This window comes from Neopsephotus bourkii, unplaced genomic scaffold, assembly GCF_033783945.1.
Source record: "Neopsephotus bourkii isolate Nb327-2 ecotype Australia unplaced genomic scaffold, CSIRO-AGI_Nbou_v1 NB_1630, whole genome shotgun sequence".
Taxonomy (NCBI): Eukaryota; Metazoa; Chordata; class Aves; order Psittaciformes; family Psittacidae; genus Neopsephotus; species Neopsephotus bourkii.
Genome location: NW_026902105.1, coordinates 7,175,380 through 7,202,888, shown reverse-complemented (window position 1 = coordinate 7,202,888; position 27,509 = coordinate 7,175,380). Strand labels below are relative to the sequence as shown.

Genomic DNA, 27,509 nt, shown 5'->3' with positions numbered 1-27,509 from the left:
AAAAGCTTAATTAATAACAATTTGTTAATTAGATTTGCAGTGGTACTACTTTATATCTCCTTAGACAATAAGTTTAGTTCAAGATACCTTACTTTATAGTCTACATAGCAGTATACTTTTAAAACTAAAACCAGCCTCTTGATCTTTCATTCTGAAGAACAAATAGTACATAATTTGTAAAATCATATCTGCATAGTAAGTAGCATTATAAAATAATTTCTTAGAAATTTTGTTGCTTTATGTGACTGTTTCATCTCTTGAATTAAAAACAAACAAACAAACAAACAACAAACAACCAAACAAACAACAAAACTCAAACTTTTCTGCTAATCTGCTGTGTAACTTTTTCCAAGTTAAACAATACATAGAATCATAGAATGGTTCGGGTTTGGGAAAGACCTTAAAGATCACCTAATTCTAACCGCCACCACCATGGGTAGGGACACATTCCACTAGACGAGTTTGCTCAAAGCACTATCCGGCCTGGCCTTGAACACTGCCAGGAATGGAGTAGCCACAACTTTTCTGGACAACCTGTCCCAGATCCTCACCACGCTCATAGTGAAGAATTATTTCCTAATATGTAATTTAAGTCTCCTCTCTGTCAGAGTCCTATCACTACATGCCTTTGTAAGGAGTCACTTTCCAGCTTTCTTGTAGGCCCCTTTTAGGTACTGGAAGGCTCTCTCCAGAGCCTTCTATTCTCCATACTGAACAAGCCCAAGTTCCTCAGCCTGTCTTCACAGGAGAGATTCTATAGCCCTCAAATCATCTTTGTGGCCATCTCTGGACTCCCTCAAACACTTCCACAATGCCTCTTGTGCTGGGGGCCTCTTGAGCTGAACGCAGTACTCCAGGTGGGGTCTCACAAGAGTGGAGCAGAGAGAATCACCTCACTCAACCTGCTGGTGAGTGAGGTATCATTTCGATGCAGCCCAGCATACAGTTGGCTTTCTGGGCTGCAAGTGCAAACTGCTGGCTCATGTCAAGTTTTTTGTCAACAAACATCCACACGACCTTTTATTCAGGGCTGCTCTCAATCCAGACTCTGATCAGCCTGCATTTGTGCCTGGGAGTGCTCTGACCCAGGTGCAGGACCTTGCACTTAGCCTTGTTGAACTTCATGGGGTTCACATGGACCTACCTCTATGCCTGTCAGTTCCCTCTGGATGTCATCCCTTCCCTTCAGTGTGTTGATCGCATCACATAGCTTGGTATTTCCAGCAAACTTGATGAGGGTGCACTCAATCCCACTGTCTATATCGTTGACAGAGATGTTAAACATTGCTGGTTCCAATACCAACCCTAGAGGAATGCCACTCATTACTTGTCTGCTTGGGCACTGAGCCGTTGACCACAACTCTTTAAGTGCGACCATCCAGCCAAATATCCAGAGTGTTCTGTCCATCAAATCCATGCTTGTCCAATTTAGAGACCAGGATTGTTGTGTGGGAAGATACCAAGTAGGTAGCCTGGGGTTATCCATAAGACAAGAACTAGAATTCTTTATGAATTTCTAACTTTCTATAGTCTTCCAATCAGTCAGTATTTCAGTTATTCCAAGTCTTTTCTTCAAGAAAATCTTAATAGGCCATTTTTATTTAAGCAGTGGGGAAAAACTGTATAGATGCCCTTCAGGGTTTTTGTTGTCTTTTGTTAAGGACTGATTCTGATGTTTGGTAATTTGAATTGAATGAAGGCTTTTTTTCCATTTTTGAAGTAAAACCAAGAGAAAATTGTTAGTTTGAGGTAACTGTTTTTCCCATCTTTTATCAACAAACCAAAAAACCTGAAGGTAAATGGTGAAATTCTAGGTTTTGCCTAAGTGAAGATTTACAGTTCCAGATATTCATTGGTGAAAGAAATTGCAATGTCATTATAGGATAATTTATGCAGCGTCTGCAAGTTCAGGGTTTTACATTCTGAGAGTATCTGAACATAGAAGAGTTTTCTAATGCTTGCCTCTAGGATACTGTGGTTGGAATGTTTCTCTTTATTTTGCCATTGGTCACTTTTAATGGAACATTTAATAATCACTGAGCCTAAATTGAAGTGATTCTTTAGGCTGCTTTGATATAAGCATCCTGGTTTCCAGCATTTACTTTACTCTGAATTGTTAAGATAATTGTGAAGGCTCCAGTTAAATTGCATTGACAAAGTGGTAGATCTTCCTTCCCAGAATATTCTGTGAAAGATGTGATTAGAGCATTCTCCTGATGAGAATGTGTGAAGATGGAATGGATATTTTTCACACTGTCCTAAGCGAAGACATTAAATCTGCATTTTCTATTCCTTATTATCAGCTTAATTTAGCTGTTGTTGAAAAAAAAATTGACGACTTTTCCTTCTATACGTTTCTAATTTTAATACAATGATATATATATTTATATTATTGTATTATCTTTATATTATTTATATTATTATATTGTTTTCTGTATAACACAGCTAAGGACAATTTAATAAGCACACTTTATTCATTACAAATTTACAGCAATCATAATTTCCCTGTAAGAATTTTGTGAAACCATTTCTGGACACGTTCCTGTGTAACCTTATCTAGGTGTTCCTGCTCCGGCGGGGGGATTGGACTAGATGATCTTTTGAGGTCCCTTCCAATCTCTAACATACTGTGATACTGTGATACTGTGATAAAAATAAATAAACATTATTAAAGGTGGAAGCTAATTTAAAACTGGTCCTAAATAGTGTCAGTGCAGTGATTGTCTAGTAACTTTAAACACAGCATTCTTCAATTTCACAGCTGATTCTTTTTTACATATTGTAAAAAGATAATTAGTTTTTAACTTCAAGTGTTCTTGTACTATTAAACTTACTGGCTTTTTTTCCGAGTCTAAGCTTACAAACTCTGTTAATGAAGTTTTAAAATGTTAGGCAAATTTTGTCCAAGTACTACTCAACCTGAATATTGCCTGTTCTCTCTAAAGAAGCCTTAGAGTCACTCTGCATTCATGACCTGATGCCCTGGAATCATTCCTTGGGACAATTTGTTTTAGCACTAAAGGACCCTGGTAGTATATAGAATACAAAGTATTTCATATTTCTCATCAATACTTATTCTGAAATCTATATGTTGCATCTTATGTGTTGTTTTCCATGCATTAGCGGTCATTTATAGTTTAATGATGAAGAAAATTAGTATTTCCCAAATCTTAACCCTGTTTTACCAGTGCTGTGAAAGAACAAAATTATGAACATTCAGTGCTTTTGAGAACTTTTAAGTAATAATATTAATATGCTAGTTATTATGGAAAAGGATTTTGTTTTGATTTTTTTTCTCCCCATGAGGGGAAGCTGCAGTTCATTCAATTTTGTCATCTAACGGTAATTTTTAATTGCCAGTTACAATAGAAATTAGGCTTAAAGAGGCATTTAAACATCCAGTATACTGCTGTTGACGATTATCCCGCAAGAGATACATGCATTAACACATCAGGTTCCCAATCATATCTTTATAACAAAGCAGTTATTTGATCAGCCATCCAGTGTCTGCATGGGTTAGAGTTATTTTTAGTCAACATACTTGATCAAATGCTGTTTATCTAAGGCTACAGAGAAAAACCTCTGACTGACATACTAAGGTAGACAATCACACTTAAGTAGCAGAAGTATCAATGAAAATAATAATGTGCTGGGGAAAAACGCAGAACAGACAAAACAAGACAAGAAGCTCAGGTGACCATAATAGAGAGTAAATCAAGAGGGCAGACCTCAGGCCCAGCAACTGTTTTCTTTAAAAATAGCTTCAAATTAGAAAGTGACAAGTGCAATTGTTTATTTTTTTTTTAATCAATGAAGATTGTTGTGAGAGTGCCTTAGATATTATTATAACTCCCTAGTTATTATACAAAGTTTTTACATCTTATTTAATGCTCAGAGGAAAGACTCAGTAAAGCAATGGTAATGAGTGATGTAATCCTAATAAGGATGTTAAATGCCCCAGATGATAGATGGTTTATACTCTAATGCAACTGAGTTCAAATTTAAAGAGTGGTGGCAGAAATGATACTGCTTATCACAGAAAAGATTTCTTCAGAAGAATGTTGCAGTTGTAGCCAAATAGGTGGAAAAGAATGCAGTCATAAAAACCTGCTGAAAGCAGAGGTTTTACTGACAGTGGATACAATTTTTTTTACTGGATTAAACAGCAGAAACAAAATAGATGCAAATGCAAAGGCAGCCAGGTTTTGGAGTGACTAAGTACATCTCCCCTTTTAAAACAGGTAATAGAAGATAAGAGAGAGAATGCTTAAAAATGAACAGGGTAAGCAGAAAGCCAGGAATGGGGAGAATACTGAAGCTAAAAGTATTGCCTGGTTTGAGTCTTTGATTATCCATGCATTCTGCATTATTGTTTTAATCCCCTTTTCTGAAGAGAAAGATAAATGAAGTGGTTGGCTGTTTGGAAACAAAAGCTTTCCATATAAATCAGTTATTTTTTATCCTTTAGTCTTTGCCTCTGTGGTTTGATTTTGTATGTGGTGGTTCAGGATTTCACCTGTATCATTTCCATGAGGTCATTCAGAACAGTTCAAGAAACACAGTGCATTCTGTAATATGTAGGGTCAGGCCCAATGGTAGTATTAGGAAGGGAATTTGTTGCAGTTACTGAGGAGATTAATGGAATGCTTGGGGTTTTTTTTTTTGTTTGTTTGTTTTTTTTTTCTGTTCTGTTGTGTGATTCTGTTTGGTAAGCATCATTTGAAAAGGACTTTGAAACTAACTTTGCACCTGGTCCTCTTAAAATGCTTATTGAAACATGAAGAAGATTTGAATCTAGAGAGAAAAAAGTAATCACATGTTTAACAATAGAGGTGAAGGCTTCTCTGTTATTTTGTACTATTCTTGTGTGTTCCTGAAGAAGCAGAAGTACCTTCAATGATACCCTGTTCTAGTGGTATTTTCTGCATTTATTCCTCACGTTGTACTTCAAGGTGAAATGCAGAAACATGTCTCAAACTTCTCATGCAGAATAGACACATGTAGCCATGAGTTTCATGATGAAAACCTTTATTCTGCCACTTAAGAGTAAAGAGCTTGTAGTCTATGCTTTTATTTTTTTAAAGACATTTAGTTACTTTGTAATTTTTACAATAAATAGACATAATCCTTAGTAAAGGGAGAGTATGACTTTAAGAAACTGTCATATCCCTGGAAATGCAGATCAACCAAAGGTGTAAAACAAGATAATCCTCAAACTCAGTATGTTAGGTATGTGTCTGGGCAAGTAGGTTGTAAGGGAACACAGGAGAGAATGATAGAATCTTATAATCAGGATAATTCAACATGGAAGGAAACTCAGGAGCTGTCTAGTCCAACATCTGAAAGCAGGCTCAGGTCTTGAAGTGAGAGAGGGTAACTCAGGGCTTTATCCAGGCTGGATGATATACCCATATCATATCATATCATATCATATCATATCATATCATACCATATCATTTCCCAAAGTCTTACCCATGTTTAGAAACAAGTTGAAACGTAATTCTCAGGAATCCTTCTATGGTAGAAGAAAACCTCAGGTTTTTACACTATCCCTTTTGGGCAGACATGTACTAGCTAATGTGTTAGTGCTTCCATGGACAGTTTTAACACTCTCTGGACTTACCAGTGTTGCTTATTTGTAACTCTGTTTTGTAGATCATTTTGTAAGGCATTTTACTAATGAATACGTAAAAATCATGATCAGTAACAAAACCAAGCAAATGCAAAAATTGAGTCTGTGAACCAGCAGTTTCTGGAAAAAAATTAGTGGGAAGATGGCTTTATAATTTAACAGGGAACACTTACTGTGCTTACTCCAGCAAAATACTGCACTGGTTTTCATGTGATCATTTGCTGTTGTCTCAGGATGGCAGTTGCTGGAGTGGTGAGGGAGACTGGCTGCTCTTGTCTTGACTGAAACACCAGTGACTGAGCTTGCAAGTAAGGCTGAAACAGCTGTATGTTATGCTGCATAAGTTGTATGGTGGGAGAAAGGGTATTACACATAAAGCAGGGGACAACGTAAGTCTCAAAACCAGGCAGGGGAAGAAAAACAACTAGACAACCAAACACAAACCAAAGAATGATCCCAGACAAAAACAGGTAATTGTTTCATTTGTCATTCCGGAGTGATTAAAAATTAATACTTCCTTGTCATACATAGAGTCCCTGCCATGATCTCATTTGCTTCACTGAGAAAAGTAAGTAATGGCCTGTGGTAGAACAGTTAATTGCTGCAGAAATAATCCTAAATCACGCTTATTCCTAGATTCTGTATTAAAATCATTACTATGCTTTGTACATTGGATAAACTACATACAGTCATAATTCCTTCTTTTATGTTTCTGGACACAACAGCCAAAAATACAGTAGTTTGGATGCATAAATGAAACTCTTTGTGTTCATGAATAAATCCTGACAAGATAAAACATCGCTTATATGGGGCCTACAGACTACTCAAAACTTTTTGTGATTGTCCATTTGTTTTGCTTGTGAAAATCACTTGAAGTGATTTAGAGTGCAAATTCACTTGTAAAATGAACCTAAACCAAACCATTAAGCATCTTATGACCCTGCTTATGCAATTTCTTTATATTAAAGATAGGCTGAATGTGAAACCAGTCAGAGCAATTTTTAATAATCACATGCCACAGCTTCCTGGTCATGACATAACAGTCACTAAAAAGAAAACAATCCATTGATGTGTACTTACTGTGTTTATTTCTTCTGCCTACAGTAGGCCATGAAAGTAAATATTTTATATATGCACAGATATTAAAAATAAATACATTTATCCCATAATTTTTAAACTATTTCTAAGGTTAAAGTTTTAGGTGTTTACAAATGGAATGCCATGCATTTTCAAAATTTTGAAACACTAAAGATAAATTCATCTAGGTATGCTTTAAAAATTTAAACTTTTGAAATTTAAATGCAATTTCCCTCTGACCTAATTCCTGAACCATGTTAATATTCTTAAACCTTATGTCAAGATAACTGCAATAACATGAGAAACAGTACAGAAAAGGGCAAAACGATGGAAACAGATATGGGGAAAATAATCTATAGGGAGACAAATAAAATAGGCTAAAGCTTTTACATTTTGAAAAGAAATAAGAAAGAAACTTTATGAAAGATTAATAAAATTATGAATATTATATGTTATGTAAATAAGGAACATTAATGTATTTGTTATAATAAATAAGGAACATTAATGTATTTGTTATACTAAAAATAAATAGGGATACTTGATTTATGAGGCAGAAGATTTAAAAAGAAAACTCTGCAGCATACATAATTAAGTTGTGAAAGTCATTGGCATGGGATGTTATAAATGGAAAACTAAGGTTGAAAAATGGATCAGAAATTCATAAAAGGAAAATTTATTGAAGGAGATTGAACATAAAGGCCTGCTGGAAAGTCTCCATTCAAGAAGCCTGCAGACCATAAAATTCCTGGGAATTGTGATGATGTATGAAGGGATGAATCTCATTCTGTAAAATCATGGTTTCTGACACTCCTAGTGAGTTATCTGTTACTGCTCATTGTCAGAAATAAATTATTAGTCTCAGTGTATTTCTGATCTAATACACCACTGCACACGTTCTTAGAGACCATCAAGGATATAGTGGGTAGTATACAAGGTAGGATAATTCCAGTCATGGCAATAAGAGATTTTTGCACTATTCATATAAACCAAAGAAATTATGATAACTGGGATGCATCAGTAGTAATAGTTTTGCATCTGTAAAGTATCTTCAGGGCTGAAGTTTGGAACTTTTCAGTTTATGTTGTAGAATTATTCTGCCTCATTTAAGGCTTGTGATAAGAAAACCTGAAGATGCCAAATCATTATTTAAGGCTTCAGCAAATATGGAATCTAATTTCACAAGATATTAACTAAAGTTTAATCATAATCAGTGTTTTGATTACGATTATACTACTTTTAATTTCATTTTTGTCTGGTTTCTTTTTCAAGACAATAGGGAATTCTTATTGGACTTTCTTTACTGAAAAGCTTATTAATATAGGTATTTTCTTGATTAATTGAACTCCCAGTGTTTCTTTGTTTCTAGACTTGTTGTTAATAATTCTGTGTAAGATACAGTAAGTAAGTTGCTGGAGCCTTCACATCTCTTGAACAGCCTTTTCTGTACCCAAACTTGTAGTATTGCACTTGTATATTTGAATCAGCAGAAAACGTACCTACTGCATAGTATATATTCTGTCATCCCTGAAGCATAGAGCACAGGTTCTGACATTTTTTGTGTGGATATACTGCACTGCTGCACAACTTCTTCTCCCCAATGTTTTTTATGTCAGAGGATAAACTCTTACCATCATCTCTGTTTGCTGAGCAAGAACATACTATCCTGCATGTCCTAAAGTGAAGTTAAGGGTAAGGTAAAAGACTGTTGTAATAAGGCTTAGCAGTAGCTGACACCATGTCTTTAAAAAAAAACCAAAAACAATCTTGAACAGCAGCCTCCAATTTAATTTGATGTTCAATCCCAAAATTAGAAAATTTCATTTGCAAATATAAATCTTTTATAATTTATAAATTGCACAATTTATAATAACTGTATTAGCAGTTACACGAATCTTTTCATGTTTCCTAATCAGGTATATCCCAGAATATATTGCTAGAAAAAAAGAGGGAAAAAAAAAAGAAATAATTTTATATCATTAGTTGGTGTTGTAGCTCAGTAAACCTAACGTTTGTTCTCTGTGTCATGCTAGTATGGGTACTAAAGGCAAGGACTTAAGTACACTGAAGCAGCTGTGGAGCATGAGCTTTCTTTTGCCTGCTCATGCTTATATATAGTCTGCTCTGGTTATCTTCCTAATTATTACATTCTTGTAATTGCAGTACTTTAAAGGTGAGTCTTAAATTATAATAGGTGAATTAGTGACCTATAATCTTTTATCAATTTTAGATCTGAATATTTGCAAAATTTGAACTCAGATGTATCAGAATAGTGGTCTCTCAGAGCGCACAGATGATATCATTACCACTAATATCAGTAAAAGGCATCTTACAAGAAGTTAATAGGTAACAATGTTAACTCATACAAGATATTTTTAAGCTAATTTAGTTGGCTTTTTACTGCATAATTTGCATGATACCACTTTACAGCCAAATGTCATGCACAAAGTTAAAGTTCTTTCGGGGAAATGGATCTGAAATTTTATCAGTAATTGATTTATACAGTAAATCAGAGATATTAATCTAAGGAATGTTTACTTATAATTTGTTTATCCTGGAAAATCTACATAATGAGCTGGCCTTTTAAGAAAGGCACCAGATTTTCCTTTAATATATTTCATTCTAATGCCACAGAACATTGATAAATTTATAAACTTTGTTTTTGCTCTTTATCAAAATTTTTATATGTATTAGACAATATATTAAACACTTACATTAATTCTTATTATAAACAAGTCTTTTAATAAACATTTTCTTTGTGTCCTATGTAGAAGCCACCATCCTTTAGTGGGCCTATTTTACTCACAGGTTTTGGAGGACGCAGGGAAGAAGAAGAGACAAAGACATGCCACTTAGAAGCAAATGATTTTATTTGCTTATATTGCAATGAATATGTTACAGTTACATTTTAACACACAACCATAGATTTTAAATATTTATCTTTTTAATAATTATAAAGTGAAGACTTTTGAATCTAGGGAGTTTCATAATTTACGCAGATTGATACAGTAAAATAAATTAAAAATATTCCTAATTGTTAATTACCTTTTGTTAAATTATATTAATTATCCACAAATAAAAATATATCATGAGATTTTATAGCACTCAAGAGAATCTTATACATTTTTCTTAGTTTGTAATTTCTTGCATTGTATTTGTCGACATTTATTACTCTCTAAATCTTCAGTATGGCATCTGTTAATAAGGAGTGTGATGTCTTCTGTTGGACAAATTAAACTACAGATGTTCAACTCAAAGGCATGGTTCCAAAGCATGGAGAGGTGAAAGTGCTGTGACATGGATCACTAATTCACAGTCTAATTTACTGGAAACAGCAGGTGGCTAGCAGTCAGATCCATGCAGTGGTGTCCCTGAAGTGTATGCTCATCAGAGCAGCATTTGATACTTGAAAGAAAATGATTGTATGAATTGGTGATGTTACACACACCTGTGTATGAAGAATTGATATCTATAAAACACTTTTTACATGTTTTCATAATTATACATCAAATTGATAAACAAAAATTACTTTTGTTTCATTTCTCATGAAATTTGTCACAAATTTGCATTTTTTAAATGTTTTTATAATATTTATTAAAACCAACCAACCAAAACAAAAACCTGAGAAAATGTCTTTTATTCTTGATATTTTAACATATATAAAATCAATATTCAATATTACATCAATAATATATTTTGGTGCATCGTTTTCACCATGATCTCTTAAAACTTAGTAGCATTTGTCCCAGACTTTTGCTTTACACATGTCAGTCTTCAGCTCAGTGCCATACCAGTCTAGCTCTAGAGCTGGGAGCAATACAGCAGCATCAATGGGAATCTTTGCTCAGGGCAATTACTCTTGCTTTTATGTGCATGAGTATCTCTGTATGTTGTTTCACTTTGAAACACAGGAATGTGTTAACTCCAGCCAGGTATCTGGCACAGAGTAGAGGGAAGGACTGTGGTTCTCTGTGTGCAAGCCTATTTCATTATCTGATATCCACATTGTGTGTTTTCCAGTGATGAAGAGTGTGCAAGCAGAAGTGTGATGTTCAGAAGTCAGATTTAATGAGGTGCTTGACACTGAGCTGAATATCTTGGAAGTATTGTTCTTGATTGCCTAGGTATGTCAGCCATCTACAGAATCTATACAGAACTGGCCATTGATTCTCAGGAAAGAACAGAAGAGAGAATTTCAGACACTTTTAAGAAATAGTCTCTGGGGTCAGTAATGAAAGCACTGTTTTAGATGAATAAAGCAACTGCTGTAATATTTTAAGATTCGGTATGTGTTTCATAGACACCAGGGAGTTCACCACATGTGTCTCTGCTGGTCCTTTCCTCCTCACACTCCCTCTTGGATCTCCTATGGCAGACATGAACCTCTCCAATAGGGGTCTTTCCCACAGGCTGCAGTCCTTTATGAACTTCTCCAATGTGGGTCCCTTCCGTGGGGTGCATCCTTCAGGAACAGACTGCTCCAGCATGGGTCCCCCACAGGGTCACAGCTGTTGCACAGACCTGCTCCAGTGTGGGCTCCTCTTTCCATGGGGTCACAGCTTCCTTTGGGCATGTCCCTGCTTCACCATGGACTTCCATGGGCTGCAGGGGCACAGCCTGCCTCACCATGGTCTGCACCATGGTCTGCAGGGGAATCTGCTCGAACACCTGGAGCACTTCCTGCCCCTCCTTGTGCACTGACCTTGGTGTCTGCAGAGGTGTTTCTCACATATTCTCGTTCCCTTCTCCAGATGCAATTGCTCCTGCACAATTCTTAAATACTTACATACTTCAGCACAGAGGCACTGCCACCATTGCTGATAGGCTCAGCCTTGTTCAGCGGCAGATCCATCTTGGAGCTGGCTAACATTGGCCTCATTGGACATGGGGAAGCTTTCAGCAGCTTCTCACACAAGCCTCCCCTGTAGCTCTGCCCCCCACTAAGAGAACCTTGCTGTAGAAACCCAGTACAGGCCTGCTCAGGCTACAGGTCTTTCTAGGCATGGTCCTCTCCATGGGCTGCAGGGGAATAGCTAGCACATCTCCTGTTCCTCCTTCTGTGACCTTAGTATTCACAGGGTTGTTTCTCACACTTTTTTCCCTCATTGCCTGTACAGTGTAATGCCCTTAAATACAGAGGTTTCACAGAGGTGACACCAGCTTGGCTGATGAGTTTAGCTGTGTCCTGTGGTTGTTTCATTGTGGATCTAACTGGAACTGTCAGGCACAGGGCAGCCCCCTGGTCTCTTCTTGCACAGACCACTCATACAGCTCTTTGTGGCAAAGAATTAAAAATGTTCTTAGGAGCTGCTAATCCATGAAGACAAGAAAAAACAGCACCTTCCCCCGCCCGAAACAAAACACGTTTTGGATTACTAAATCTCACTCAGTCATAGAAACACAGACAGATCATGAGTTCTCAACTTCCAGCTTTGACTTTTTTTTTAATTATGAACCATCAAACTTGGAATTAAAGTCTAAAATCTTGAAAAGTGTCAAAATAATTTATTTCAAAATGCGACATTTTGCATGAGTGCTGATACTACTTGTCTAATCTCCTTCTAGCATTTTGACTTATCTAATAAGGCTAAATGTGAACTGTTCTACCTCTTATTAGTCACAGATAATTTCAGAGATTTTGTCCTTGGTTTTAAAGAATTTCTGTCAGTTATATCTTTGTGGGTTAACAATGATGGAGGTGTATGATATCTTAAAGTTAAGATATCATGTTAATTTTATCATAACATCTTAAAGTTCTTCTGTACAAAGGATGGAATAAAGATTTGCCTAATTGCAGTTGGAGAATATTTGAATATGAATATTACAAATAGGATAAGAGAAGTGTGCTCAAATACACCAAGAAAATTCATAGTGTGGTTTAAATAAGATAATTTACTATAAGAAAGTAGTGCAGTTTTAGTAATTAGAGCAGTTTAATTGGGATATCTGAATTGTTTCTCTCTGGGAGTATCAAGAGCAAGGAAGGGACAACTGGGAGCTGAAGTGACTCCACTCAGGCCATTCACTCACCAAAGATGTGCAGTCCTGCAGAGGCTGAAAATGGGGGTCAGAGTTGGGGACTTCGAAAACAGAGTTAGCTGACAGCCCCTAATGCAGTAAGCATTTAACTAGGTGCAGGGTCCCTCTAGGAACCCAGTCAAGAAGAGGACGGCCAAGAACAGAGCTGGGACAGGCTTTTAAGCTGATCTTGATTGGAGTTCCTGGGGCCAAAGGCAGAGGATCATCAGGGTCCCAAGGCAGGGTCAAGACTGTGCCCTTACAGTTTTAGCAGTTTTCAGGTTTGTCTTAGATTTTTGTGGTAAAGCACAGCATATTGTCTCTTTATGCTTTGGAATTTTATTTTATTTTATTTTATGAAATAAGGGATGGTGCAGTTTCCTGACACTTGTCAAGCACTCTGAGATAAATGTTCTATAAAATTACTGAGTAAGAAATTCTTTGGCTTTTTCCACAAATATATTGTGGAAGAGTGGAAGGGAGATGTCTTATGTGGTAAATACAGTAGAAGTAGGAGATCAGATGTTTGAGAGATAGAAGAAAGTTGTTGCCCAAAATATAACTGAGCAAAACGTTAATTCACAAAAAATAAAGTGGAAACTGAGATGGATGGTTCTGTGACTAATCTGCATGGATACCTTGACAGTAATTATATTTAAATTACACAATAACAATAGCCTTTTCTGACAGATTCTGGTGTCTACTTTGATAGATTTTCAGAGGTAGAAAATAGGAAATAAGGACTGAACTCTCAGAAAAGATCACCTGTAGTTTGAATTGAGCTGCTTCATTTTTATCCTCTTACTTTGTATTGAGGAGTTGTTTTTTAGAGGCATTTGTCTTTGTTTAACCCCAGCCAGACCCCTTTTCACTCATTCCCCACCCCCCCCCACCCCTTCCTGCCCTCCCCCTATTCCAGGAGGGACGGAGAGGAGAATCATAAAGAATGTAACTCCCACGGGTTGAGATAAGAACAGTTTAGTAACTAAGGTATAACTCAAATCACTACTGCTACCACCAGTAATAGTAATGATAAAGGAAATAACAAGAGGAGAGAATAAAAGACTTCATCACCAGGCGACCGATAACTCACCCCCCCAGCCCGACCAAGAACCAACTGATACCTCCTCCAACCCTGCAGTCCACTCAGCCCTTCTGGGTCCCTCTCAGTTCCCCCCTGGGCATGACGTGCTGTGGTATGGAATACCTCTTTGGTCAGTTTGGGTCAGGTGTCCTGTCTCTGCTTCCTCCCGGCTTCTCCTCCTCCGTGGCAGAGCATGAGGCTCACAAAGTCCTTGGCCAAACCAAAACATCATTTTTATCAGCTTTGTTCCCAGCCCGAAAGTCAAAACACAGCACTGCACCAGCTACCAAGAAGGAGAAAAATGACTGCTAGTGCTAAACCCAGGACAGCATTTCAGGACTTGCACTGTCTTAATATCACCCTTAAATAGCATACCATAAATAACATAACTGACTCAGGCCTAACATGAGAGTACTTTGAATTTTTATTCTAATAAGTAACAGCTCTTTTAAAGTACATTTGCATTTGGATTTAATACCTAACTATGAGTACTAGAGTGGCAGATATTCAGGAAAACTTTCAGATTCTGAAAGTACTTTTCCTAATAAGACCCATGGGGTCCCTAATTTTGCTGCAGAGTGGGAGTAATATGACTTGTATTTTAAACTTTATCTCCAGCCAGAGTTTCATTCCAATTTCCTATTATGCTGTGCAGAAAATATAATTAGAGTCTTTTGCCAGTTTGAATATTGCATACCTGTATGTGCTTTTCATTTCAACTACTTTAGTTACATCAAGTACTAAGGATTAGGGAGAGAAAAATGAGAACTAGCTGCAAGAACAACTCTTTCCTACCTGTCTCCAGTGCCTCCAAGTTTCTGTAGTGTGAATCTGGCAATACTGATATCAGCTGGTAGTCCAGTTTTTGCCTTACTGCTGAGAAGTGACCACAATCTTTGTATTGATCTCTGGCTGGAGACCACTAACGAGTGGTGTCCGTCAGGGATTGGTTTTGGGACCGGTCTTGTTTAACATCTTTGTCAGTGACGTGGACAGTGGGATTGAGTGCGCCCTCAGCAAGTTTGCCAATGACACCAAGCTGTGTGGTTTGGTTGGTACGCTGGAGGGAAGGAATGCCACCCAGAGGGACCTTGACATGCTTGTGAGGTTGGCTGATGCCAACCTCATGAAGTTTAACCATGCCAAGTGCAAGGTCCTACAGCTGGGTTGGAGCAATGCCAGGCACAGCTACAGACTGGGCAGAGAAGAGATTCAGAGCAGCCCTACGGAGAAGGACTTGGGGGTGCTGGTCAATGAGAAAATGAACATGAGCCTGCAGTGTGTGCTTGCAGCCCAGAAAGCCAACTGTATCCTGGGCTGCATCAAAAGGAGTGTGACCAGAAGGTTGAAGGAGGTGATCCTGCCCCTCTACTCAGCTCTCGTGAGACCTCACCTGGAGTATTGTGTGCAGTTCTGGTGTCCTCAACATAAAAAGGACATGGATCTGTTGGAACAAGTCCAGAGGAGTGCCACAAGAATGATCAGGGGACTGAAGCACCTCCCATATGAAGATAGGCTGAGAAAGTTGGGGCTGTTTAGCCTGGAGAAGAGAAGGCTGCGTGGAGACCTCATAGCAGCCTTCCAGTATCTGAAGGTGGCATATAGGGATCCTGAGGATGGACTCTTCATTAGGGACTGTAGTGACAGGACTAGGGGTAATGGGTTAAAACTTAAACAGGGGAAGTTTAGATTGGATATAAGGAGGAAATTCTTTCCTGTTAGGGTGGTGAAGCACTGGAATAGGTTGCCCAGAGAGGTTGTGAATGCTCCATCCCTGGCAGTGTTCAAGGCCAGGTTGGACGAGGCCTTGGGTAATATGGTTTAGAGTGAGGTGTCCCCTGCCCATGGCAGGGGGGTTGGAACTAGATGATCTTAAGGTCCTTTCCAACCCTAACTATTCTATGATTCTATTCTATTCTATGATCTGACAGCAGGATTGTTTTAGGACTCTACTTAGGTGTCCTGACCTGAGCTGGTTTTAGCTTTTTTGAGCTCTGGCAGTTGCCTACCGGCCAAGTGACTATGTAACTACCATGTATAGTAAAGGTCTGACAACCCTATGCTGTGTAACATATTAGGCCTCTGTGTTAACTGGGGCTGGGGAGGGCTGGGAATCAATAACAGGCTCTGATAAGAAAACATCAAGTAGCTCAAAGATGATTCATGACTGAGAGAGGGGAGTTTTATCGTCAACATCTTTCCAGGGATGACCTCAGGATACTGATGACTCACAATAAATCTGTTTCCCCTTCTGTCTGGGAAAGAATGAGGCCCTGATCTCAGGACACAGAGTCACTGAAAGGATGACCATAACAGCAGAGAAAAGGGAACTACTATTGCATATATAGTCTGTTGAGCATCAAGTGCAATGTTTTCTTGTTTGGTTCGTTTATTAACATTTACCATAAAGAAGTAAGAACAAGCTTCCTTACCCTACTTGGACAGCAGACTTGTATAATAATTTTTAATATAGCATTTAAAGGGAAAAAAAAAAAAGAAAAGAAATGGAGAAAATAACTGTTTATGAAATAGTAAGATACTGCTAACATTTTAAGAGAGGCAAACTGTGTAAACATCTCAGAGATAATGGCCCATTATTCCTTTTGACTGTTACACAAATAATTGGGCAGTTACAAGATGTAATCAGTTCAGTTTTATTAGAGAAGCTGTGAAAGTAGAGAGAATCATGCAGGATTCCAGGGAAAACACTCGGATAATCACATACATTGATTTTTGAAGGAGACAGTGCCCTAGAGGTTTGCTTTAGCATTTCCAGGAAAAATCCTGTGGCAGCTCTTGGTGTCCACTAGAATGAGTCCTTTGTGGGAGGCATCACTTCATAGTCTGCTGAAGTGGGGCTGCATCTTCTCAGTGGTGCATTCAGACTTATCTATCTCTGCTTCTTGCTAACTGCCCCAACCATGGCTTGGGCTCATCAGTTATATCAAGGAGCTATGCAACTTGTCACAGCCTGCATGGTAGAAAGACCCATACGTTAGTCATTATGTGCAGCCCAGGTGAATTTAATTTGTATTTATGTTAATTCTACGATATGTTCAGGAAAATGGGGTTGTAATCACAAGGTCACTTTTTGTATTGGTTATTTGCATCACATTTGTGAGTAATGACTGTAAGTCCCTGACATCTATATTAAAATCAGCAACTTATGACAGTAGTCTTTCATGCAGTCAGGACAGCAACACTGTCTGTCAGTGTTATGTTTATTACTTGAGTCACAAACACCACATTCCTTGTATCATAGACTAACATTTCAGAATATGTGTCTTTGGAAGTCTCCTTTTACCTTTCATCGAATTTCATCATTCTGCCAAGTCAACAGATTAGTCAGAAATTTGACATATGAACATCTGGCTCTATAAGCTGCAGTTTACTTCTGAAATTAAAAAGCATTTCATAATCCTGGCACTTTTTTACATTTCATATCAACAGTACTACAAACTTTCATTAATCATCAGTTGGACCTTTATTCAGCCCTTAATGATCATACAGTGATTTCTCATAGACTTGCTTTGCATGACAGTAACTTTACTTCAAAATTGAAATTTTTCCAGCTTTGCAGAGGCATGACTGGTCTTCCATTTATTTCAACACTGACATTTTTAAACAAAGACTTTTTTTCAGTCCTTCAGAAATCATGCTGAACTTGACAAAAAAAGAGTCATAGGGTGAATTATTTTTATCTTTCTAGCTGAATAGTTCCAAAAACTAATCAACAGATTGTTAAAGTACTTTACAGAACAAGTATTTTTTTAAGGTGACATAGCATAGAACTTTCTTCCCCCTTCTTTCCAAACATTGGATTATTTAAGTTTTGTTTGTCGAGTACTAAATAGTTCATGAGGTTAAATTTGAAGAGTGGTAATTTACTGTTCTGAAAGTAAAAAAAAATAGCTTTTTGTCAGTCATCCGGATTCAGTTCTAAGATTCGAAAGCAACAATCAAGGCTGTATGTAGCTTTAAACTTGTCAATGCCCTGCTTCTCTCAGTTGAATAAAATGCCTAGTCCTACTGCAGACAATTTTACAGGAACCAGCCTTAGGAAAAAGGTCTTTCAATGACTTGTGACTTTTTTAATGACTTAAAACTTGAGTGATATTTTACCCTCAAACTGCTAATGAAATACTATGTTTTAGACGCTTTTTGGGAAACTTTCCTTTTCTGATGCATGTTTGAGAAAGAGTTGGCTTTAGGGAGAGGAGTCTATGTTTTCTTTATTCCTTAAAGACTGAATTAGTACCGTTTACTCCCTTTTCTGAAAGTCATGTTCTGTCATTTCATATAACTGGACACTGAGCTATGGTAATGCAGATTAACTCAACTGCCATCTCTTGTTTTGTTTTATTTAATTTAATTTAATTGCTTGCTGTATTTCCAAACTAATCTTTCTTTCACTGTATTGTTTCCTGTTTTCATTATTTGAAAACTCAATTAGGAAAGTGCATATTTTGATGTTGTAATAGCCTTTTCCCATGCCAGTCTGCTATGTCACTAGATGGTTAATCTAGTAAACAGCAGACTGATAACAATCCCTGAATCATCCAGGGATTAATGACTCAAGTGTACTGGATGGAAACAGAAGAGCAGCCCACCTACAGCTTGAGTTTCACACATACAATTAGATGAATAATTACACTTACGTAAAATTTCTATAGCTTCTGTCACAGAGACATCTCATTAAGTCTTTTACTGTAATACAGATATATCAATATTATATATGTTGCTGTTTAAATGTAAGCTGCAATTAAAGTTCTAGGAAATCCACAGCTCTGAAAATACTTATTTTCATGCTACTTGAATATTTCTATTTTAAATACTTGACAAAAGAACAATTTACAGGAAATTACCCATCTTGTTACCTATCTTGTTATCCAAAGATAACTGAAAATATCTATTTGCATGTAAAATTTATTTGAACAAAATTAAAATCTTGAGTTCTTAGTTCAGACAGCAATAATTTTTTTTTTAAGAGGTAGAAGAGGGTTTATTTTTGGCTGCTTGACAATATATGTCACAGTGTCCTTGCTCTAAGATGACTAAATAGAATTTGGATAAAATATTTTCAGAAAAAAAAAAAAACACAATCCAAAACAAACCACAAAAAGTGAGGGAATAATGGCTGCCATTAAGACCCATTAATCTCATCACTGGAATTAGAAACATAACAGTTATTCATAGGTGTAGTCAACTTGCCTGTTTACTGTTTGACCAAAAAGTTAATGGTTAGTTTAGTGTCTAAACCTCAGTGTAAACGTCGTACTAACTAGGTTGATGGAACAAGAGGGGTATATTAATTTAATCATAAAATCCTTCACAGTCTTTAAGCAACGTATTGAATATTCAGTTAGTTTTAGCTTTGCTTCTTTAGTGTGAATCTGGTCCTTTCTAAACAGATTTGGATTTATTAAATTAGAGACCTGAGTTTTAGTCTTCTATCCATGAATGAGTGTCCTTACATCTACATTGTGGGGTGGATCTTTTATAAAAGGTCTTCATTATGAATCTGGTTACAAGAGCTGTTTTATGGGATCAAGGCAATCATGAGGAACAAAGTAAAGAAGCACAATTAGCTATAAGTAGTTAATACATCACATTTGTATTTAATACACCTGCTCCCTAAATTAACCAAAATATAACCAAACGATATAAGTCACTGCTGGAGTGCTGTTCTGTTGGTTAGGACCTGGTCTTTTGTAGTACTAGTATTATGCTATGGAAGTATTAAACCTCACTAGCATGTATGTGTACATGGATAATGCATGATTAGTCTAATCAGAATATGTGATACTTTTTTTTAATCAAAGCTTTCCATATAGCAGTTTTATTTCAACAAGCAAATAATGCCAATGAGAAGGATTCCACACAGCTGCAGTTACAATCAAAACAAGCACTTAACATTTTGAAGTGCATACATATGAGCGCTGAAGTATACTAAGATGTATCCGTATCCCGGGCTGCATCAAAAGAAGTGTGACCAGCAAGTCGAAGGAGGTGATCCTGCCCCTCTACTCAGCTCTCGTGAGACCTCACCTGGAGTACTGTATGCAGTTCTGGTGTCCTCAACATAAAAAGGACATAGATCTGTTGGAACAAGTCCAGAGGAGGGCCACAAGAATGATCAGGGGACTGAAGCACCTCTCGTATGAAGATAGGCTGAGAAAGTTGGGGCTGTTCAGCCTGGAGAAGAGAAGGCTGCGTGGAGACCTCATAGCAGCCTTCCCGTATCTGAATGGGGCCTATAGGGATGCTGGGGAGGGACTCTTCATTAGGGACTGTAGTGATAGGACAAGGGGTAATGGGTTAAAACTTAAACAGGGGAAGTTTAGATTGGATATAAGGAGGAAATTCTTTCCTGTTAGGGTGGTGAGGCACTGGAATAGATTGCCCAGGGAGATTGTGAATGCTCCATCCCTGGCAGTGTTCAAGGCCAGGTTGGACGAGGCCTTGGGTGGTATGGTTTAGAAGTGAGGTTTCCCTGCCCATGGCAAGGGGGTTGGAGCATGACGATCTTAAGGTCCTTTCCATCCCTAGCTATTCTATGATTCTATTTAATTATTTTTAGCCTAAAACTTTAGTAGAATTAGAATGGACTCAGAACTGCTTATAGAGGAGCTATTGACTGCAGATTCCTTTTTTTTTTTGATCAATTTAATTTCTGTAAATCTCCTGACTTGTGAGGAAATGCAGTAATTATACACTTCATGAAAAATTTTGTGAAAAATGTTACTGTATATTTCTCCAACAAAAATGTTTTTCTGTTTGGAATATTTTTGGACATGTTTAATGTTTGATTCCATTTGCAGGGTTTGCATGCCTGTTACTTGATAATAAGAATTCTTCAGAATTAAAATGCATACGTTTTGAGAATGAATCAATTTCACTGAAAGAATACCTGATACATTGTCAGTAATTTCTGCTCCCAATAAATAAGTAACACATAAAGCTTTAATTCAGATACCATTGTCTCCATCCAAATTCAAACACAATAAAATTGGGCAGTTACAGTGATGACTGCCTGTTTGACTCTTTAGTACCATCTACCCTTTATATGCATATTTTGTAGTGTTTATATCCTTCCTTAAAGTTTTTACACATTTATTAGCTGATCTGATTTTGAGCTTTGACTGAACTTTTGCAGTGTGGGTACTTTTTGCCTCTCTTCATACACATATCATGTCTAAATCACTTCCTTTGTATATTATATACCTTATTTAATACTATTGGTCCAGAATAGGCTTCTGAGCCATTTTTTAGCAAGATGACAATCATCGCACATATACATTATATGAAATAGAAAACAGTGCTGTGAATGGAAGTTTTTGTTAAATACTTCGGCTAATATCATTGTAAAAGTGAGGAAAATATATCTCTAAACTTTGTACAAAATCAAACATTTTTGTTTTATCGTTTGAGTCTTCTACTAATCCTCATTTATTTGGCACCTGACTTAAAAGAGAAAAGACAGTTCGGTCTGCTTTAATTTCTGTTTTAAGAGCTATAATTTTAGAAGACTTTTGGTAATTAAAGCTAGTTTAGTACATGAACAAGACAGGTATTTTAAAACTATTTTTTAAGATTATAGCTAGCTGGTGGTGTGCATTTCAGATGTTAAAGTAAGTGTAGAGTATTTTAGGATATGTCAGTATGACTTCAGAAGAAATGGAGGATGCACACCATGCTATTAAAAAACCCAAACCGGTACTTTGCAACATAAAGTGGAAATCATATGTTAGACATTCGAGGAAGAATAAAATACTAATTAACTTCACCTGGACCAGCGTTAGCCTAAAGCAGATTTTTGAAAATTACCTCCTAAATAGTGCAGAAAAGGAGATGGAGGCACAGTGTTGCAATGAATTGAAAGAAGATTTTTCTTTTTAAAAAAATTAGTTCCTTATTTCTTCTGTAAACTGTGATTTACCCACAATCACAAACCAAATAAGATGAAAACACAAGAACTTCACTGACTCTACACTTTTACTAAGAAAGGTGCATTATTTCAGTAAGAACTTTTTTTTTTTTTTTTTTTTTTTTACATTAGATAACAGACTATCTAGGGTAGTCGTTGACTACACATAGCTGTGAGATACTTTAAATCTCTGGTTCACAACCACTGGGCTGAAGATTCTTCATGGACATTTCTAAGAGTTTATGAAAGACAACTGCAGAAGGGAAGCCTAATGTCTGTTACTTTTGCTATATGGGTTTCTGTGCAGTTTAGGGGGAGTGACACATTTTGAACAATAAAAAAAAAGATGAGGCAGCTGCATTTCCTTTATGGTAGATATGGTGTTTTTCTTTGAATTTAGGAAAATATTGTAGACAATGCAGTTTAGATATGCTTGGAACAGTAGCTGGCACAGAAGTAGGTTGGACTGCCAATGCATTATGATAATGGTGAACAGCTTTATAATTTGATGAGAAGATAAATTGATGTGAGAAAAAGAGCAGTTATATGAGCAGAATAAGCATTCATTTCATGCCAGTCTCCATTATAAATTCTGTCAGCTTGCAAATATACTTTCTGGAAACAATATCATAGAAACCATGAACTGTAAAGATCAGATTTTAGGAACTGTGAATTTAGTTAGAACACAGATGATATCAACATGTGCTTAAGTTAGAATCATCTGAAGTATAACTTATAGCTGTCAAGGACAGATGTGTTAATAAATAACTGATATAACAGGTAAACTTAAATAGGTATTCTCAGCTGCCTCTCAAATGCCATTAATTTTCAAAGCCTGAGCTGGTCAGCTTTTAGCTCTAAGTCAGGACTAAGCTCAAACTTAGGTCTAGGCGCTCTATGAAAACAAAGAGGCAAAGAGCAAAAAGAACGCTGACAGTGGTGCAAAGAATAAAAGTTTAGAGAATGCCACTGTTCTGTCTGGTTGAAGCTTTCTTCTATTATTGGTGACCATATCGTAAGTTTATTTTCAGAAATATTATTTAAAGAAAATGAGATGGCTAATGAGAAGTGGATTAGAGTAAAAATATTATATTTACATGATCAAATATTTTGCTTTGATTTACTTTTTGCTGCTGGGAACAGGGAGAGGAGTGAGTGTAGTGCTTAGCTGCTAGCTGGGGTCAATCCACAGGTCTCTACTCTGTAGTTTTAATAAATTTTCTAATTTATTACAAAATTTATTTTGTTATTTTAATAAATTATTTTCAGATTCACTGAAGTGATTGAGTATTTCTTATTTCTTTTTACCCTGAATTTAGAAAACTAGTTGCTCTTGAAAAAATAGATGTCTGTTTTATAGTTTTATGTGTTGGCCTGCATAACCTAAGATCTTTTGTTCCATATCGTGAACATGAAAGTCACAGGGTATAATCCTTTTCCTGGTGCCCAAAGCAGTGTTCTGCCTAACCTGTTAACTGATCCAGATAGACACTAACTCTTTCTAGCCTAAGTGTCATGTGCTTGCATCATGGTAGTGCTTTTCATGACCAATTATGTGACTGTGTAGTTTCTGGATTAGCACTGGTTTGTATCCCACCACTTCAACATTGTGAACAGTCTTGTCTGTTCATGATTGTAATAACACACTATTAATTGATGAATAAAAAGTCCTACTGAAAGCAGCCAATGAATGTACGTTTGAAAAAAGTTTTCCACACAAGAGCTTTATCAAAGCTTTATGAAAATCTACTGCTCTTCATCCCTGATAATTAATCTTTCAATAATATCTTTTTATTTTTTGTTTTAATTTAGGCTCTCTGGAATGAATATACCTCCTCCAGTTATCAGTAACAAAAACTGGCTCAGACTACACTTTGTAACAGACAGCAATCACCGATACCGTGGATTTAGTGCTCACTACCAAGGTACATTTAAGGAAATACATTTTTTTTCGGTTCTTTTTGTTAAAAAATCCTGTGCCTGAAGTTATAGAGGAAGTGGGAAGGGCCATTTAAAAAATCCTTATAAAGTTGTGGTTTGTATTTGCATAATGATAAATTCAGTTGTGCAACATAGTATATAAAATTTTACAGTATGTTAATGTAGGGGTAGTGTATTATCTAGTTGTTCTAAATACAGTTATAAAAAATTTAGAGGCGAGATCTACTTCACTTTATCCTGTGCAAGTAATGAGACGTTAAAATGATCCTAATATTCTGAAAGATATTGTGTAACATATACAGAAATAAGATTTTTATCATTAAAACATGCATCTGCTTCTATGGTTGTATATGTCACACTTGTAAAACAGTGAGTAAGTTTCTGTTTACTAATATGGCATTTAATCAAAGTTATCTCTTTCTACCTGTTTCTGAAAGTATTGTGCTACTAAGGGTTTAGTTAACCTATAAGATTCTTATCCACTGTTTTTATGAACAAGCACTATTTTGAGTAAGAGTGAAAGCATCTGAAGCATTAACTTGGGAATATCACCATTTGGAACAAGGTCATTCTAATGATGAAGTGCCAATGAAAACTGAGCTTCATTAGTTCATGGTAATACTGTCTGCCTTTTCATGAGCATAACTGTAAATATTTTTCAGGATCTGCATTGTGTCAATGGATCTTCAGGGTACAGTAACCCTTTCTGTGCTTTTGTGCTTTTCCATGTTTCTGGTTAAAAAAAAAAATAATCATGGCCTTCTGAATGAAATTCAGTTCATGAATTTCTTTTACAGTTCTCTATAGGAAATTCAGCAAAGAAAGAGATGAGGTACATAAACTTGTGGAGAATCTGATAAAATTATCAACTAATGTAAAAATCACAACTAACAAAACATTAGGGTTACTTTTTTATGTAATTGGTCTTTTATAATAGTAATTTTTCCACAACTCTGTGATTGCCTCAGATAACATATTCTATACAAGAACACAACAAATTTGATTGATATGTTAACAAATATTGTATGTCTCCGTTTAAACTTCCTGAGTTCACGGAAGTTCTGGAATGTGTATTCTGAGTGAATTTAGGTAAAAGGAGCCTTCCTACTGTAGCTCCAGGGCTGCTACAACTGAAAAGCACTGACTCATTTTCTGCATGGTATCGTTCACACTGAACATGATAAACACACTTCTTTACTGAGAAACTTCTAGCTTATGGGACTGTTAAGAGATATAGAGTAGAAACTTTCTCTATTAGAGCCTACCTCAAAATTGAGAAACCACATGATAACTATTTTGCTGGTTTATGTGAAGTAACTTGGTTTGTTGAGATGCTAATTTTAAACTACTCGAAAAGAACAAACTATCTCAGAGGACACACATATTTGGATTCCTGCTGAAAGTGTGAGGTAATAGTTAGTGAAAGAAAACAGACTTTTATTTTTGTTTGTTTCAAAATATGTTTTCTGCAAGTCATAAAAAAAGTGTGAGCTGGTATGTGTGGAAAATTTGAATATGCTGTGTATCTTCTATTTGTCTTTACCATCTAAGTTTGTAGTGATTACGTTATTTTTTTTTAAATATTATTTTGGTTTGTTTGTTTAATTTCTAATGGCATATTGCTGAATGCATGTTTAAATTGTACTGAATACAAAGTTGTGAAATTCTGCAGTAGTCCACCATTCTTAAAAATGAAGAAAATACCTTTTACAACTCTTAAAAAAAAATGTAGGGAGTAAACAATTTCAGCATGTAAGAGCATCATAGTCCATACTCCAGCAGGTATGGGCATTGAAAATTAACCTTGATAGTCTAAAATGTAATAAGGAGGAGTGGCTTCTGGATTGATTGTAAGGTAAAAGAGACAGTGTGAGGAAATTAATGAACATACTAAAAATATTTCTTACAGTTAGACAAAAAAATTAAAAATATGCAGCACATATTTCTGTTTCTTAAGAACTGATTGTGTTTTTTTCCAGTTAAAGACAAATTTAAGACTTTTTGTAAAGACTAGTTTCAAAGAGTAATTTCACTGTTGCCCTGACATGAGTTGTCACAATAAAAATAAAGTTTTCCAAAGAATCAGGTAGAATATATACATCTGCCTGGCTTTTCCTGCATCACTTTTGAGAGGGTGTCTGTTAGTCCTTTCAGTAGTCTGTATTATAACTGTAATAACTGTTGAAAAACTCACTCTTTCCCCCGCTCCATTAACATAGATATGACTGTAACTTCTTACCAACTTCCCTCCTTCAAATTCCATCTTTCCTATGTAGTACCACTATAACTAGAATTACTATTTTCTTACCACTTCATCTGTTTTAACTTTTTTTATTCTATTGTTGCATCTTTTAAAGGATGACTCCAAAATCTGAACTTCACACAACTGCATAATTTTTCCCTTCATCACTGCTTGGCATTTTCTTGGTACTTGCTTTTTTCATCTCATCACTCCTTTGGCTTGCTGGCTTTGTTTGAACAACTGCACATTTTGTATAAGTATATTTGGGTGGTGGTGTGACCCAGTGTCAGTGGAGCATTCCCACAGCCACTCACTCCAACCTCACAATGGAACAGGGCAGAAAATAAATAGGAGAAAAAGAGTAAGAAAACTCATTACTCCTCAACTGTTGTCTTCGGTAAACCAGTCTTAATATAAAGGAATGAATTACTGGTTTGAGCATTGGGAAATAGTCAAACAATTAGGGCAAACAGCTTTCCTCTCCACTTTTGCAGGCTTAACTTAAGTCCAGACATTTCTTCTTCTTCTATCTACTCCACCAGAAATTACTCTGTCTTTTCAGTGATGTAAGATGCCAAGGTGTCAGTCATGGTGTAGGAGTTTCTTTCTGCTACTCCTCATTTTTCACTCTTCTCTTCTATTGTTCCTTACTTACTAATTCGCTCTGCTCTGATGTGCATCGACCATGGGCCACAGCCTCTTAGAGGAAGAACCCATTTCAGTGTGAGTTATCCATGAGCTCCAGTACCTTTGAGAGTGTTACTCTCTCTGGAGTAGAGCACTCTAGCTCTGGTCTTGTTCCTTTCTCTCAGTGTTTACTGTCTTACCTTTAATATATTTCCACAGAGATGCCACACATTCTGCTGCTGGGCTCAGTTGTGTATTGTGGTGGGTCCACTGTGAAGCCAGCTGGCACCGGCTGTGATCAGTGTGGGGCAGCCCCTGACCTCCTATCACAGAGATCACATGTGTAGTCCCCCACACCCCTCCTATCAACCCCCTGCCATTCATACCAATTACAGTCTGAAAAATATAGTTTGTTGTTTTATTTGAACAAAAAAAAATTAAATGAGTTTTATGGTCACTTTTAAGGCAAGATATGAAATAACCAAATCTTACTGTCTTAAATTTATAGGAATGTTTTAATTAAGATTTTTCTCCACAAGGCAGCTTCACATGGCTTAGCTTCAGTGTAATATCTAAAGCTATTGTGGGCTAGACACATGAAAAGAAGACTAAAAATGATGCAATTAGAAATCTTAAAATCTAGCTACATATGAAAAAAAACAAACAGAAGACGAAGGGTATTACATAATCTTTAATAAATGTCCTTCTAATTTCATTAGTTTTAAAACTTTGCATAGCTGTTTGTTTCAGTCCTTGCAAACACCTGTGACTGTTTAAATTGCTTATACAGAACAAATGAAATTTACTGAGGTGCATGAAACAGTGGAAAATTCTCAGCTTCGTTTAAATACATTGTCATGCAGGTTATGTTTATTAATTTCTTTTAATGGGCATTCTAATTTACAAAAGATTTTGAATTTTACAATTTTTAAACGACGTTTAGTAAATGACAATTAAATTGCTT

The 27,509-nt window shown here is 36.4% G+C and overlaps 1 protein-coding gene across 4 annotated transcripts in view; it reads left to right on the top strand.

Moving 5' to 3' along the window:
- CSMD3 (CUB and Sushi multiple domains 3) overlaps positions 1 to 27,509 on the top strand; it is a 600,129-nt gene that overhangs the window by 192,641 nt on the left and 379,979 nt on the right. For all 4 annotated transcript variants that reach the window (XM_061373410.1, XM_061373409.1, XM_061373412.1 and 1 more), the window contains exon 6: positions 23,548 to 23,660. In XM_061373410.1, the coding sequence (XP_061229394.1) occupies positions 23,548 to 23,660 (113 nt within the window). The remainder of the gene's footprint in view (positions 1 to 23,547; positions 23,661 to 27,509) is intronic.